The 14608-nt window shown below is 41.5% G+C and overlaps 1 protein-coding gene across 1 annotated transcript in view; it reads left to right on the forward strand.

Moving 5' to 3' along the window:
• Nucleotides 1-5003: 5003 nt before the first annotated feature.
• Nucleotides 5004-14608, forward strand: part of LOC138946795 (contactin-1-like) — a 47768-nt gene continuing 38163 nt past the window's right edge. Inside the window, 3 exon segments of the mRNA XM_070318198.1 lie at nucleotides 5004-5889; nucleotides 7215-7309; nucleotides 14490-14575. Of these exon segments, the coding sequence (XP_070174299.1) occupies nucleotides 5811-5889; nucleotides 7215-7309; nucleotides 14490-14575 (260 nt within the window). The 5' untranslated portion in view covers nucleotides 5004-5810.

A 14608-nucleotide genomic window follows, 5' to 3' on the forward strand; every position in this document is an offset into this window, starting at 1 on the left:
GTGCTGTGCGCCAGGTAAGGTTGTTGCTTGTAGTGTGGGGTAGCTGTGCTGTGCGCCAGGTAAGGTTGTTGCACTTCATACATCCTCCATCGTTCGTAAAACCATCAAGCCATCAGCAGTTTACTCCCCTCTCGTTCACGATTTACACCCCCAATTTGCAATATTCTTTATTGCCCGGGCTGGTTTCCCAATCCGCTTAGAAAAAGAAAAAGAACAATATAAAATAAAGAAGTGCCTGAACCACAGGTGTTGAAAACGTCTGAAGTAGAATAGTGAAACCCGTTGTTTGTTCGTTTGTTTATATATTTGTGTGTTTTCTCATCAACATATCTAGAGTTAGACAAACTTACCTCCCTTTACTTAGACAAACAACACGCTATCAACAGCCTGTGTTATCTGTGCAATGTAAACTTTTCTTAACGAACTGATTTCTGAAAAAGCCACTCGTGGCATGTTGAGAAATTAATTAATTAACAAAAATACAAGTATATGCAGTCAGAGTGTTGATTTTGTGTGCGTGTCCATATGAAGGGATGGTTTTATCACATGTAAACGCCTGGCCAGCAGATCGGATATGATTGATTCCAACTGCTCACACGGATATGATTGATTCCAACTGCTCACACGGATATGATTGATTCCAACTGCTCACACGGGACGGAGTGTGCCTGTCGCGCACTGTGCTAATCTTAGTTAGGTTTTAGTTTCCAAACCAAAACGTTGAACTACGGTATCACAAAACGTTGAACTACGGTATCACAAAACGTTGAACTACGGTATCACAAAACGTTGAACTACGATATCACAAAACGTTGAACTACGATATCACAAAACGTTGAACTACGGTATCACAAAACGTTGAACTACGGTATCACAAAACGTTGAACTACGGTATCACAAAACGTTGCTCTGAGGAGAACAATAGGTTTAGGCGTTTCTGCTGCTTGTGGTTAGGTAGTATCCCCTTCTACAATCCTTCTCCCGATTTCAAATTTCTGGTGCCTGTGATTAGGTAGTATCCCCTTCTACAATCCTTCTCCCGATTTCAAATTTCTGGTGCCTGTGATTAGGTAGTATCCCCTTCTACAATCCTTCTCCCGATTTCAAATTTCTGGTGCCTGTGATTAGGTAGTATCCCCTTCTACAATCCTTCTCCCGATTTCAAATTTCTGGTGCCTGTGATTAGGTAGTATCCCCTTCTACAATCCTTCTCCCGATTTCAAATTTCTGGTGCCTGTGGTTAGGTAGTATCCCCTTCTACAATCCTTCTCCCGATTTCAAATTTCTGGTGCCTGTGATTAGGTAGTATCCCCTTCTACAATCCTTCTCCCGATTTCAAATTTCTGGTGCCTGTGATTAGGTAGTATCCCCTTCTACAATCCTTCTCCCGATTTCAAATTTCTGGTGCCTGTGGTTAGGTAGTATCCCCTTCTACAATCCTTCTCCCGATTTCAAATTTCTGGTGCCTGTGATTAGGTAGTATCCCCTTCTACAATCCTTCTCCCGATTTCAAATTTCTGGTGCCTGTGGTTAGGTAGTATCCCCTTCTACAATCCTTCTCCCGATTTCAAATTTCTGGTGCCTGTGATTAGGTAGTATCCCCTTCTACAATCCTTCTCCCGATTTCAAATTTCTGGTGCCTTTGATTAGGTAGTATCCCCTTCTACAATCCTTCTCCCGATTTCAAATTTCTGGTGCCTGTGGTTAGGTAGTATCCCCTTCTACAATCCTTCTCCCGATTTCAAATTTCTGGTGCCTGTGATTAGGTAGTATCCCCTTCTACAATCCTTCTCCCGATTTCAAATTTCTGGTGCCTGTGGTTAGGTAGTATCCCCTTCTACAATCCTTCTCCCGATTTCAAATTTCTGGTGCCTGTGATTAGGTAGTATCCCCTTCTACAATCCTTCTCCCGATTTCAAATTTCTGGTGCCTGTGGTTAGGTAGTATCCCCTTCTACAATCCTTCTCCCGATTTCAAATTTCTGGTGCCTGTGATTAGGTAGTATCCCCTTCTACAATCCTTCTCCCGATTTCAAATTTCTGGTGCCTGTGATTAGGTAGTATCCCCTTCTACAATCCTTCTCCCGATTTCAAATTTCTGGTGCCTGTGGTTAGGTAGTTTCCCTGTGAATGAATGCAAATGCGCTAGTACGCTATCATACAGGAACAAACACAATTCCAAATGTAGGTTCCTTCCACTGTATTATACAGGTATGACAAACATACTCACAAATACACACAATCATGAACATAAATGTTAGGTATTCAAAAATCAGGTACTCACAGGTTTGGATGCAAAAACAGACCGAGATTACAATCCCGTGTACAATTTCACTAACAAAACCCTCTACCCTTCACTTATGTAGAGAAATACACAAACAGTCCGTGAACTCACAGGCACACGATATCTACTTTACTGGTATCGACTCACTCCTCGTGTGTAGTCAGAAAAACAGTTACAGTTCATACTCCGGCAGACTCAAATCACCGTCTGCTCTGCCTACTAAACACTCATTATATCTTACGTAATTAAGATCTTATAGACATATTTTAACTCTGTTCATACACAGAATTACACAGCGTCTATGGCCGTTTACTAGGAAATGTATCTGAATACTAATTCCCGCTTCCACTGGCGACCTCGGTCTACTCAGTTCCTTTCGTACTGTGACCTCTATGGTCCAACTATACGGACAACCATAACCTTGCAATAACTTCGCGAAATCCCGTCGAATTTCAGCAATGCTGGTCTAGAGTTATGATACTTCGGCGGCTTCTCAGATCCTTCACACTTGTCCTCTGGCCACTATCTCCCTCTCAGACCGGTTATACGACGCACTGCACAACATAAATAGCGGACATCTTGTCTTAGATATATGTCTGCTATATTTACAGTTTACAGTGTTAGTCGATTCAACTTATGCGATAAACACTCTAGCGATATTCGAATGCTTATTCCATTTACCTGTTAAGTGCTTTCCTGTCGCATCTATCCGGGCTTCCTCCCTCCCGGCCGATTACTTGGACAACCCCTCAATGTCCAAGGACAGTGGTAAAGTGTAACAATACCCTAATTGCGATTTACAACATCAACTATTCCCGGTCAGTGAGCTGAACTCACAGTGCGTGCACCACACTTTGCTATGTTACGCTATATCTCTGGTTAGCGCTCTAAAAGCGTGGAGGATATCACTGTCAAACTTTGCCTGTTAGTGTTATTCGTGATTTCCTTTACAATCCCCTTCTACAATCCTTCTCCCGATTTCAGATTGTTAGTGCCTGTGATTAGGTAGTATCCCCTTCTGACATTCCCTCCCTGCTCCAATCCCCCCCCCCCCCCCCCGCCTTCCGCCCCTCTCTCCCTCTCCCTCTCCCTCTCCCTCTCCCTCTCCCTCTCCCTCTCCGTCCCGAATTCACACTTCCCCTTTTGAGGACCTTGCGTTCTCAGACGCGGTGTTAATAACGTCTGTACATTTAGCATCCCCTCCGTTTACAAACTGAGCGTATTAAGACTCCCTCTCCCACCCTCTCTCCCTCCCTCCCTCCCTCCCTTCTCCCTCCCTCCCTCCCTCCCTCCCTCCCTCCCTCCTTCAAGGTTCAAGGTGTCCTCCTCCATCATGTCCCAGTTCTACAGGGCTGCTGTAGAGAGTCTCCTTACCTTTTCTATCACGGTTTGGTACAGCAGCTCCTGCCAGTTGGAGAAAGAAAAACTGGAGAAGGTCGTTAGGGCTGCCAGCAGGATCATTGGCAGAGATCTCCCCTCTATAGACTCCCTTCACATCCTGCGCATGATGAGGAAATGTAGGTCCATCATGCAGGATCCCACACACCCGGCTGGTCATCTCTTCCAGCCTCTGCTCTCGGGGCGCAGGCTCAGAACCCTCAGATGCCGTACGGCAAGACTCAGAAACAGTTTCTACCCCCAGGCTTTTAATAACCGGTAAACGAACTCTACAGTTTGTGACACGTTTTAGGATGTTCTAGGAGTATGCTTTTAGTAGCTGACATTACATACTGTGATCTATAGAGTGGGTTTTAGTATGGTGACACCACTGTGACGCGATGAAGCCAGACTATGTTTTAGCAGCTGGTTATATTATCGGAATACACATCTAGTATGTTTTAGTAGTTTTAGTCGTTCTTTAACCACTGTGAGGTGTTGGAAGAGTTTATTTTTTATGTGCTGTTTTAGAGGTACATTTTATCAGTATGGAACATGTTCAGTTCGGGAACAGGGGTTGGAGAGGGGGGGGGGGGAGTGGTGGGGGGAGGGGGGGGGGTCCGAGGGGTTCCGATAGCTCTTAGAGTGTCATAGTTCTCACCATGTCTGTATAGTGTATGTATTAGTTACTGTGATACCAATTTGTCTTACCCATGTATGTATGATGCTATGCGCCAGTGATGTATGAATGCTATTTATTTTTGTTTTTATCACACAGCAAGCTGCTTTCCTCGTGTATTTTTTATGTTCATTCATGTATTGTACACTTGGCAATAAATTATCTATCTATCTATCTACCTGTTATTTTTTTCAAATTTAAGGCTGCCCGAAGTTGACTTGTTGTTTTTAACCAAACATTCAGTGACAAAGCTTTGTGCAGCGAGCTTCGTGAAGCCGACTTCGCCCAGTTGTCTTCTTCTTCGTCGTTCATGAGCTCCCTTGTGTTTAGTATCTACGCGTATGGCCGTTTTTACCCCACCATTTAGGCAGCCATACGCCTCTTTCGGAGAATACATGCTTCGAATGTTTCTTGGATTTTTAGAGGAATGAAGAGGGATGGTTCCGCTCAGTGTAGCATGACAAATTGCACTTTTTAGACTGGCGATAATTTTGCGACCCAGACATTTGCAGCATAGAGAGAACAAGACCAAGACGACACGAACTTTTTCCCAAGTTGAAAATGTGTGTCGTGCACAAGAAGCACATCAGGCAGAGAAAAGTGCTGAGCGATAGGCCAGCTATCCCATGTTATGCACATCAGGCAGACTCCGCCCCTTTATCCCTCCGCATGGATATTTGCCCTGCCAATCATTCTCATCCCGAGAAAGGTTGCTAAGTATTAGATTACCATGAGAATGTAGCCTTCTGTGCGGAATTCACTGCTTGATGTCAGTGCAAAGGATGTGTCGAGAAAGGTGTGGAAACATTTGGTTTAAAGAGTAACTTGCGAAAAAGGAAGGAGGAATATATGTTTCAAGGCTAAGACTTTAGTGTGAATGGGACTTTTTTCTCTCTGCAGCGGCGTGTGAACTTGCGCATTTGCGCTTCTGGAGGGAAAAAAAAGAGTCCGAAATGAGTTGTCTAACGCTACGTTTATGCCGAGAGCTGTGTAGTTAACCAAATTTCAAACTCCTTCAAGTTTTGTGATTTACAAAAGAAAAAAGAAAGAAAGAACAAGTTCAAAGTTTGTTTAAAAAACCTTGTCTTTATACCGTGAGCTACGTCGGTAAGCAAAGTTCAAACTCCGAATTGTTTGGGTTACGCTTTAAAAAAGAAGAGGGAGAGGAGGAAGGAGAATAATAAAACCAAGGAAGAAAGACAGAAAGAAAGACACAAATAACAGAAGAACAAAGACAGAAAGAAAGAAAGGTGTTCGAAAAGGAATTTGGGAATAAGACAGTTGTGTTCATTTTGTCTCTCGATAGAACGCAGAGACTGATTTGTTGTATTAGTCAGTTTCGAGAATGTATTCCAAGTGATAGAATCACGTGCGTGGCGACGTAACACGCTGTCCAGTGTTCAAACAAGCTTTTTTTTTTTTTTAACGTGGACAGGCAAGAACAAGCAGAAACATAATCTGCTGTTTCATAATGAAGATGTGTGGACTTACTACTTATGTTGTCCTCCTCTGGGGTATATTGTGCTTAGCTGTGCAAGCACAAGTGTTTGGTAAGTTCGTGCATGAGAATGTTTAATAATCAATATATTTTAATGTTGTTATTGTTGTTGACTGAATAATTATTATGATGTATGTTGTTTTGGGGGAATTTCTAGGAGGCGTAGATTTGATTAAATATCAGCACATATTTTTTTTGTAGTAAATAAATCGTTAATACATTTACTAGCAATTTTTCTCCTTTGTTTGTTTGTTTGTTTGTTTGTTTGTTTGTTTGTTTGTTTGTTTGTTTGGGTTCATTTGACTTTAGTTTTGATTGGATTTTTTCCCCGCAAGTTTTTGTTTGTTTGTCTGTCTGTCTGTCTGTCTGTCTGTCTGTCTGTCTGTCTGTCTGTCTGTCTGTTCGTCTGTCCGTCCGTATGTCCGTCCGTGTCAGTTTGTCTGTCAAACTTTCTTTCTGTTCGTTTTCGTTTTGCTTGCTGATGTTTGCCTTTTGCTGAAAGTATTGTTGTCTTCATGGTTTTATTAGAATTGTTATTATGTGTGTTTAGTTTCAATAATGGACTAATCAAAGATGGTCTGCAGAAAAAAAATGAGACACTGTTCTTTATCAAAAATGTGCATACTTGCACGAGGCAGATAAAACTCATCTTAGAAAACTTTCCCCAGAAGCTGCTCCGCTTTACTCATACAGAACAACTGATCATTCTACAGTATATAACCGGTAAGGTGCTGACTTTCGTTTGTGCATTGTTGATGGTGAATGCATGTTAATTTATTTTTAATATACTTTCTTATGTGATAACCAATGTGCTGTATTTTCTCAGTTTTGCTGATGTTATACGCTTGGTACATATATTTACTCATTTTCCTTAAATAACATGTGATAACATTACTTCATAGCTAAGCACATGATTTTACCTATGGCAAAACACAAATCTCTAGCCTCCCTCTCTGAGATGCGTTTGAAGACAGACTGTTAAAAGAGAATAAATGTATGTACATAATTATGATAGAATATTGATGTATGAATTGAAGAAATGTATAAGAACACAAGAATGTATGAATGACAAAGAACAAATGTTTATTTTTGAATGTTTTATGTATGTTTTATTACGGACACAAAAGCTCAGCAATGCAATTTCTCTTTTAGAGATTAATAAAGTTATTGTATTGTATTGTATTGTATTGTATCTCTATATTATATTATTATAACTATCATTATGATTATCATCATTTATATGAAATAGTTCTATATCATACCACATGATAGTATATTACAGGGCTGGACCTTGTGTGAGAGAGGGAGAGCCTTGGGTTATTATCGCTTATTATTCTTCGCAAAAATCTGTTTAAGAAAGAAACCACAATGTTTCAGAGTGTCCGGACGACTGGCTGGCGTACGGCGCCAAGTGTTACCGCTTTGTCATGTACCCCGAGCTGGACCACGACATGGCACGGGCACAGTGCGGGGTACGTTGTCACTCTGCTTTAATGATGTACGTTGTCACTCTGCTTTAATGATGTACGTTGTCACTCTGCTTTAATGATGTACGTTGTCACTCTGCTTTAATGATGTACGTTGTCACTCTGCTTTAATGATGTACGTTGTCACTCTGCTTTAATGATGTACGTTGTCACTCTGCTTTAATGATGTACGTTGTCACTCTGCTTTAATGATGTACGTTGTCACTCTGCTTTAATGATGTACGTTGTCACTCTGCTTTAATGATGTACGTTGTCACTCTGCTTTAATGATGTACGTTGTCACTCGCTTTAATGATGTACGTTGTCACTCTGCTTTAATGATGTACGTTGTCACTCGCTTTAATGATGTACGTTGTCACTCGCTTTAATGATGTACGTTGTCACTCGCTTTAATGATGTACGTTGTCACTCGCTTTAATGATGTACGTTGTCACTCTGCTTTAATGATGTACGTTGTCACTCGCTTTAATGATGTACGTTGTCACTCTGCTTTAATGATGTACGTTGTCACTCGCTTTAATGATGTACGTTGTCACTCGCTTTAATGATGTACGTTGTCACTCTGCTTTAATGATGTACGTTGTCACTCGCTTTAATGATGTACGATGTCACTCTGCTTTAATGATGTACGTTGTCACTCGCTTTAATGATGTACGATGTCACTCTGCTTTAATGATGTACGTTGTCACTCGCTTTAATGATGTACGTTGTCACTCTGCTTTAATGATGTACGTTGTCACTCGCTTTAATGATGTACGTTGTCACTCGCTTTAATGATGTACGTTGTCACTCTGCTTTAATGATGTACGTTGTCACTCGCTTTAATGATGTACGTTGTCACTCTGCTTTAATGATGTACGTTGTCACTCGCTTTAATGATGTACGTTGTCACTCGCTTTAATGATGTACGTTGTCACTCGCTTTAATGATGTACGTTGTCACTCGCTTTAATGATGTACGTTGTCACTCTGCTTTAATGATGTACGTTGTCACTCGCTTTAATGATGTACGTTGTCACTCTGCTTTAATGATGTACGTTTTCACTCGCTTTAATGATGTACGTTGTCACTCTGCTTTAATGATGTACGTTGTCACTCGCTTTAATGATGTACGTTGTCACTCTGCTTTAATGATGTACGTTGTCACTCGCTTTAATGATGTACGATGTCACTCTGCTTTAATGATGTACGTTGTCACTCGCTTTAATGATGTACGTTGTCACTCTGCTTTAATGATGTACGTTGTCACTCGCTTTAATGATGTACGTTGTCACTCGCTTTAATGATGTACGTTGTCACTCGCTTTAATGATGTACGTTGTCACTCTGCTTTAATGATGTACGTTGTCACTCTGCTTTAATGATGTACGTTGTCACTCGCTTTAATGATGTACGTTGTCACTCTGCTTTAATGATGTACGTTGTCACTCGCTTTAATGATGTACGTTGTCACTCGCTTTAATGATGTACGTTGTCACTCTGTTAATGATGTACGTTGTCACTCTGCTTTAATGATGTACGTTGTCACTCTGTTAATGATGTACGTTGTCACTCTGCTTTAATGATGTACGTTGTCACTCTGTTAATGATGTACGATGTCACTCTGCTTTAATGATGTACGTTGTCACTCTGTTAATGATGTACGTTGTCACTCTGCTTTAATGATGTACGTTGTCACTCGCTTTAATGATGTACGTTGTCACTCGCTTTAATGATGTACGTTGTCACTCGCTTTAATGATGTACGTTGTCACTCTGCTTTAATGATGTACGTTGTCACTCGCTTTAATGATGTACGTTGTCACTCTGCTTTAATGATGTACGTTGTCACTCGCTTTAATGATGTACGTTGTCACTCTGCTTTAATGATGTACGTTGTCACTCGCTTTAATGATGTACGTTGTCACTCTGCTTTAATGATGTACGTTGTCACTCGCTTTAATGATGTACGATGTCACTCTGCTTTAATGATGTACGTTGTCACTCGCTTTAATGATGTACGTTGTCACTCTGCTTTAATGATGTACGTTGTCACTCGCTTTAATGATGTACGTTGTCACTCGCTTTAATGATGTACGTTGTCACTCGCTTTAATGATGTACGTTGTCACTCTGCTTTAATGATGTACGTTGTCACTCTGCTTTAATGATGTACGTTGTCACTCTGCTTTAATGATGTACGTTGTCACTCTGCTTTAATGATGTACGTTGTCACTCGCTTTAATGATGTACGTTGTCACTCGCTTTAATGATGTACGTTGTCACTCTGTTAATGATGTACGTTGTCACTCTGCTTTAATGATGTACGTTGTCACTCTGTTAATGATGTACGTTGTCACTCTGCTTTAATGATGTACGTTGTCACTCTGCTTTAATGATGTACGTTGTCACTCTGCTTTAATGATGTACGTTGTCACTCTGCTTTAATGATGTACGTTGTCACTCTGCTTTAATGATGTACGTTGTCACTCTGCTTTAATGATGTACGTTGTCACTCTGCTTTAATGATGTACGTTGTCACTCTGCTTTAATGATGTACGTTGTCACTCTGCTTTAATGATGTACGTTGTCACTCTGCTTTAATGATGTACGTTGTCACTCTGCTTTAATGATGTACGTTGTCACTCTGCTTTAATGATGTACGTTGTCACTCTGCTTTAATGATGTACGTTGTCACTCTGCTTTAATGATGTACGTTGTCACTCGCTTTAATGATGTACGTTGTCACTCTGTTAATGATGTACGTTGTCACTCTGCTTTAATGATGTACGTTGTCACTCTGCTTTAATGATGTACGTTGTCACTCTGCTTTAATGATGTACGTTGTCACTCTGCTTTAATGATGTACGTTGTCACTCTGCTTTAATGATGTACGTTGTCACTCTGCTTTAATGATGTACGTTGTCACTTTAATGATGTACGTTGTCACTTTAATGATGTACGATACCGATCCATGCACAGCCTGGCGGTCACCTTACGAGGAAGCTTCTGCTGCTGATAGGACGACGTCACCGAGACACATTTTGTTCTTGAAATCAGTTGTCAGCCTTTGTGACATCACATTTTAATCATCAAACTAATATTGGACCATCCTCGTTATCATAACTATCGTTTTTGTTAGTTTTAACAAGTTCAATGTAAATAAATTATTGCTTTTTGGATGTTTACAACGTTTAATATATGTAATGCATAATTTCATGTATGTCTGTAAGGGACAGATTGGAAGATTTATTTAGGCATTGCCTAAAACCTTCATCCCTTTGTAAGTTTCGAATCTGAATCTGAATCTGAATCTCTGTTTCATTCTATTCGACCTCTGACTAAATCTGTTTTAAAATAGGTGATGGATTCAAATCTTAAAATGAAGTGCTTATTACCTGCATGTAACAAGCGTGCAAGAGACATCCGCTTTAAAACATAACCTTGTCGCAGTCAATTTTACGGCATAGGTCGTAAATTGTGGAGAGCTGTTAGCGACACTGCGATAACTACTATCAGGCTGTGTAAATGTTTATGGCAATGTGTCACTGTGTTTAGAGTGCACTTTGAAGCGTTTGTTTATTGCTCTGTCACCACTGCACAAATCATAAATTGTCCTGCTGTGCGATATGCAGTCATGGCGAGTGACACCGATATGAAACATAGGGTGATATACAATGATATTATGACTGGCCTCGCTTAACTTGGTTTTTTCCCTAATTTTATTCAAACATTTTTATTTAGTCCCATGACTAACTGAAGTGCCTCTGGCAGTTTTATTAGCAGACTTTGTTTAAGTTGCAAAAGGCAAAAGGCAAAAGGCAACTTAAATAAAAAGTTGAGGCCGCACTGTGGCGACTTCATTTTTAAATCAAATGCGTTGAATGTTTTGTCAATCTTTGACCCGGTCCGGACTATGCGTTGAATGTTTTGTCAATCTTTGACCCGGTCCGGACTATGCGTTGAATGTTTTGTCAATCTTTGACCCGGTCCGGACTATGCGTTGAATGTTTTGTCAATCTTTGACCCGGTCCGGACTATGCGTTGAATGTTTTGTCAATCTTTGACCCGGTCCGGACTATGCGTTGAATGTTTTGTCAATCTTTGACCCGGTCCGGACTATGCGATTGCATTTCAGATTGGAAGCTTAAAATGAATAACATTTCTGCAGTAAATTGAATAAATACAAAGCTGACACACAGCAGTATTTTGTGATCTGTGTGTTGTTGTTTTTGTTGCAATCTACACTTGGCCAAAAACTTATTGCGACAACTTTCGCACCTAAATTAAAGCATTATTTCCCGTGTCATTTCATTCAAACTGTCCATGCTTGTTAAGGCCGTTCACTGAAATGTCTGAATCACCTTTCGGATTAAAGATTTCTTTTACAGGGATCACGTGACCGTCGCTCAAATAAGGGTACCCTCAAAATCGACCGCACAAAAACGGAAGAGACCATCACGAAATCGACGAAACATCACACTAGGCAAAACTATGCAACTTTTACATACGAGAAGAAAGTCAAATCAATTATCTACCCTGAACATGTGTTTTGTTTTGCTAGCTTGCGCATTTCGTGTGCTATGCTATTCCTACTGATGCACGTGTCAATCGTATGAGCGGTCAAAAACGGGATTTGTTTTTGTCCATGTTGAGGGGTATCGTGACAACAAGTGCTGTATTTGAGTAATTCCTGGACGGATTGCTTTGACACTTTCACAATATTTTACTAGACGTACTTCGTGTAACATTGTGGAGTGGACTGGGTGGCCGAGTGGTAACGCACTTGCGCTCGGAAGCGAGAGGTTGCGAGTTCGACCCTGGGTCAGGGCGTTAGCAATTTTCTCCCCCCTTTCCTAACCTAGGTGGTGGGTTCAAGTGCTAGTCTTTCGGATGAGACGAAAAACCTAGGTCCCTTCGTGTACACTACATTGGGGTGTGCACGTTAAAGATCCCACGATTGACAAAAGGGTCTTTCCTGGCAAAATTGTATAGGCATAGATAAAAATGTCCACCAAAATACCCGTGTGACTTGGAATAATAGGCCGTGAAAAGTAGGATATGCGCCGAAATGGCTGCGATCTGCTGGCCGATGTGAATGCGTGATGTATTGTGTAAAAAAATTCCATCTCACACGGCATAAATAAATCCCTGCGCCTTGAATATGTGCGCGATATAAATTGCATAAAATAAAAATTAAAAAAATAAAATAATAAATCCCTGCGCTTAGAACTGTACCCACGGAATACGCGCGATATAAGCCTCATATTGATTGATTGATTGAGTGGAGTGTTACAGTTATTTTTGCAGTTTTTATGCAGTGTTCCGGAGAAAAAAAATGTTAAACCCCGTCATAGGAATGTTCACTTCTGTCCAAAAAAATCATGACTTCGCATGTCTGGAGACAAATGAGTGATACAGATACTTTCTGCTACATTGAAGAGAGAAAACCAACCCGCAGCTTTGTACCAACCTTTGAAACTAAATTTCAAGCAGAAAACACAAACAAGCATAGAAGCAAACATAAAACAAGTGATAAGAAATGCCTAAACCAGTTTAAACTGCCGTGCTTCTACTACCCCCTCCCCCCTTCTCATTTTGACAGAAAACATGCTTCGAGCCTACGCCTGAGAAAAGTAAATAATAATGACATGACATTGTTAAAAGATAGTTTTTATGTAAGTTCAAGGATTACCAAGGAGACCGTTTAAAGCAAAAGAAGCCTAAAGCCCTTGTTTATATAGATAATGCATGAAACTTGAGTATGGTGTATCTGACTTTTGTGCAAGATTCACCACTGAATAAATTGGTAAAATTGAAAAGGAAACATATGCGATCTTCGAGCTTAAAGGCCTGGTTTCAGTCAGTTGTGTATCAGTGCTGTCTGTGCTTGTCATTACGGACACGTCCATTGGGCGAGTGATCTACTTTAATTTCACTTCCTGCACTCAGGGGTAGACTTTAACATTAACGAACAATCTGGGTCAAATTCGGTCAGCCCAGAGCTTACTTGTCTCGGGGAAGTTTGACCCCGAGTGTCAGTGGGCACCAAGCCCAGAGCTTACTTGTCTCGGGGAAGTATGACCCCGAGTGTCAGTGGGCACCAAGCCCAGATCTTACTTGTCTCGGGGAAGTTTGACCCCGAGTGTCAGTGGGCACCAAGCCCAGAGCTTACTTGTCTCGGGGAAGTATGACCCCGAGTGTCAGTGGGCACCAAGCCCAGAGCTTACTTGTCTCGGGGAAGTTTGACCCCGAGTGTCAGTGGGCACCAAGCCCAGAGCTTACTTGTCTCGGGGAAGTATGACCCCAAGTGTCAGTGGGCACCAAGCCTAGAGCTTACTTGTCTCGGGGAAGTTTGACCCCGAGTGTCAGTGGCCACCAAGCCCAGAGCTTACTTGTCTCGGGGAAGTTTGACCCCGAGTGTCAGTGGCCACCAAGCCCAGAGCTTACTTGTCTCGGGGAAGTATGACCCCGAGTGTCAGTGGGCACCAAGCCCAGAGCTTACTTGTCTCGGGGAAGTATGACCCCAAGTGTCAGTGGGCACCAAGCCCAGAGCTTACTTGTCTCGGGGAAGTTTGACCCCGAGTGTCAGTGGGCACCAAGCCCAGAGCTTACTTGTCTCGGGGAAGTTTGACCCCGAGTGTCAGTGGGCACCAAGCCCAGAGCTTACTTGTCTCGGGGAAGTATGACCCCGAGTGTCAGTGGGCACCAAGCTCTGGGGACCCGCTGCCGAACTGCAGGAGACTGCGGACTTCATGGCAGCCACCGACCTGAAGATATGACGGCGATGAATATCGAACGCAGAAGAAGAAGAAGAAGAAGAAGAAGAAGAAGAAGAAGAAGAAGAAGAAGAAGAAGAAGAAGAAGAAGAAGAAGAAGAAGAAGAAGAAGAAGAAGAAGAAGAATATATTGTCTAAATATTTTCATATTGTTTTACGCGACTTGTATAATTGTTGTTGTTGTTGTTGTTGTTGTTGTTGTTGTTGTTGTTGTTGTTGTTGTTGTTGTTGTTGTTGTCAATACTATTTTTTAGGATAATTAATACGACAGGGAAACAAAGATATTTGTGTGACTCATTTGTGAGGGTCTAAGAAGTGTCTGTAATATTCACACCTGTAATATTCACACCTGTAATATTCACACCTGTAATATTCACACCTGTATTTCAATTGACGCTTTTGTTTGATCAGAGCAATGGAGCGTCACTGGTGGGGATCAACACGCAGCCAGAACACCAGTTTGTCAACCAGTGGCTCATGGCCTACGATCTCTCGAGGTATACACACACAATACACAACGCACAACACAC

The sequence above is a fragment of the Littorina saxatilis genome, linkage group LG14 (assembly GCF_037325665.1).
Source record: "Littorina saxatilis isolate snail1 linkage group LG14, US_GU_Lsax_2.0, whole genome shotgun sequence".
Taxonomy (NCBI): domain Eukaryota; kingdom Metazoa; phylum Mollusca; class Gastropoda; order Littorinimorpha; family Littorinidae; genus Littorina; species Littorina saxatilis.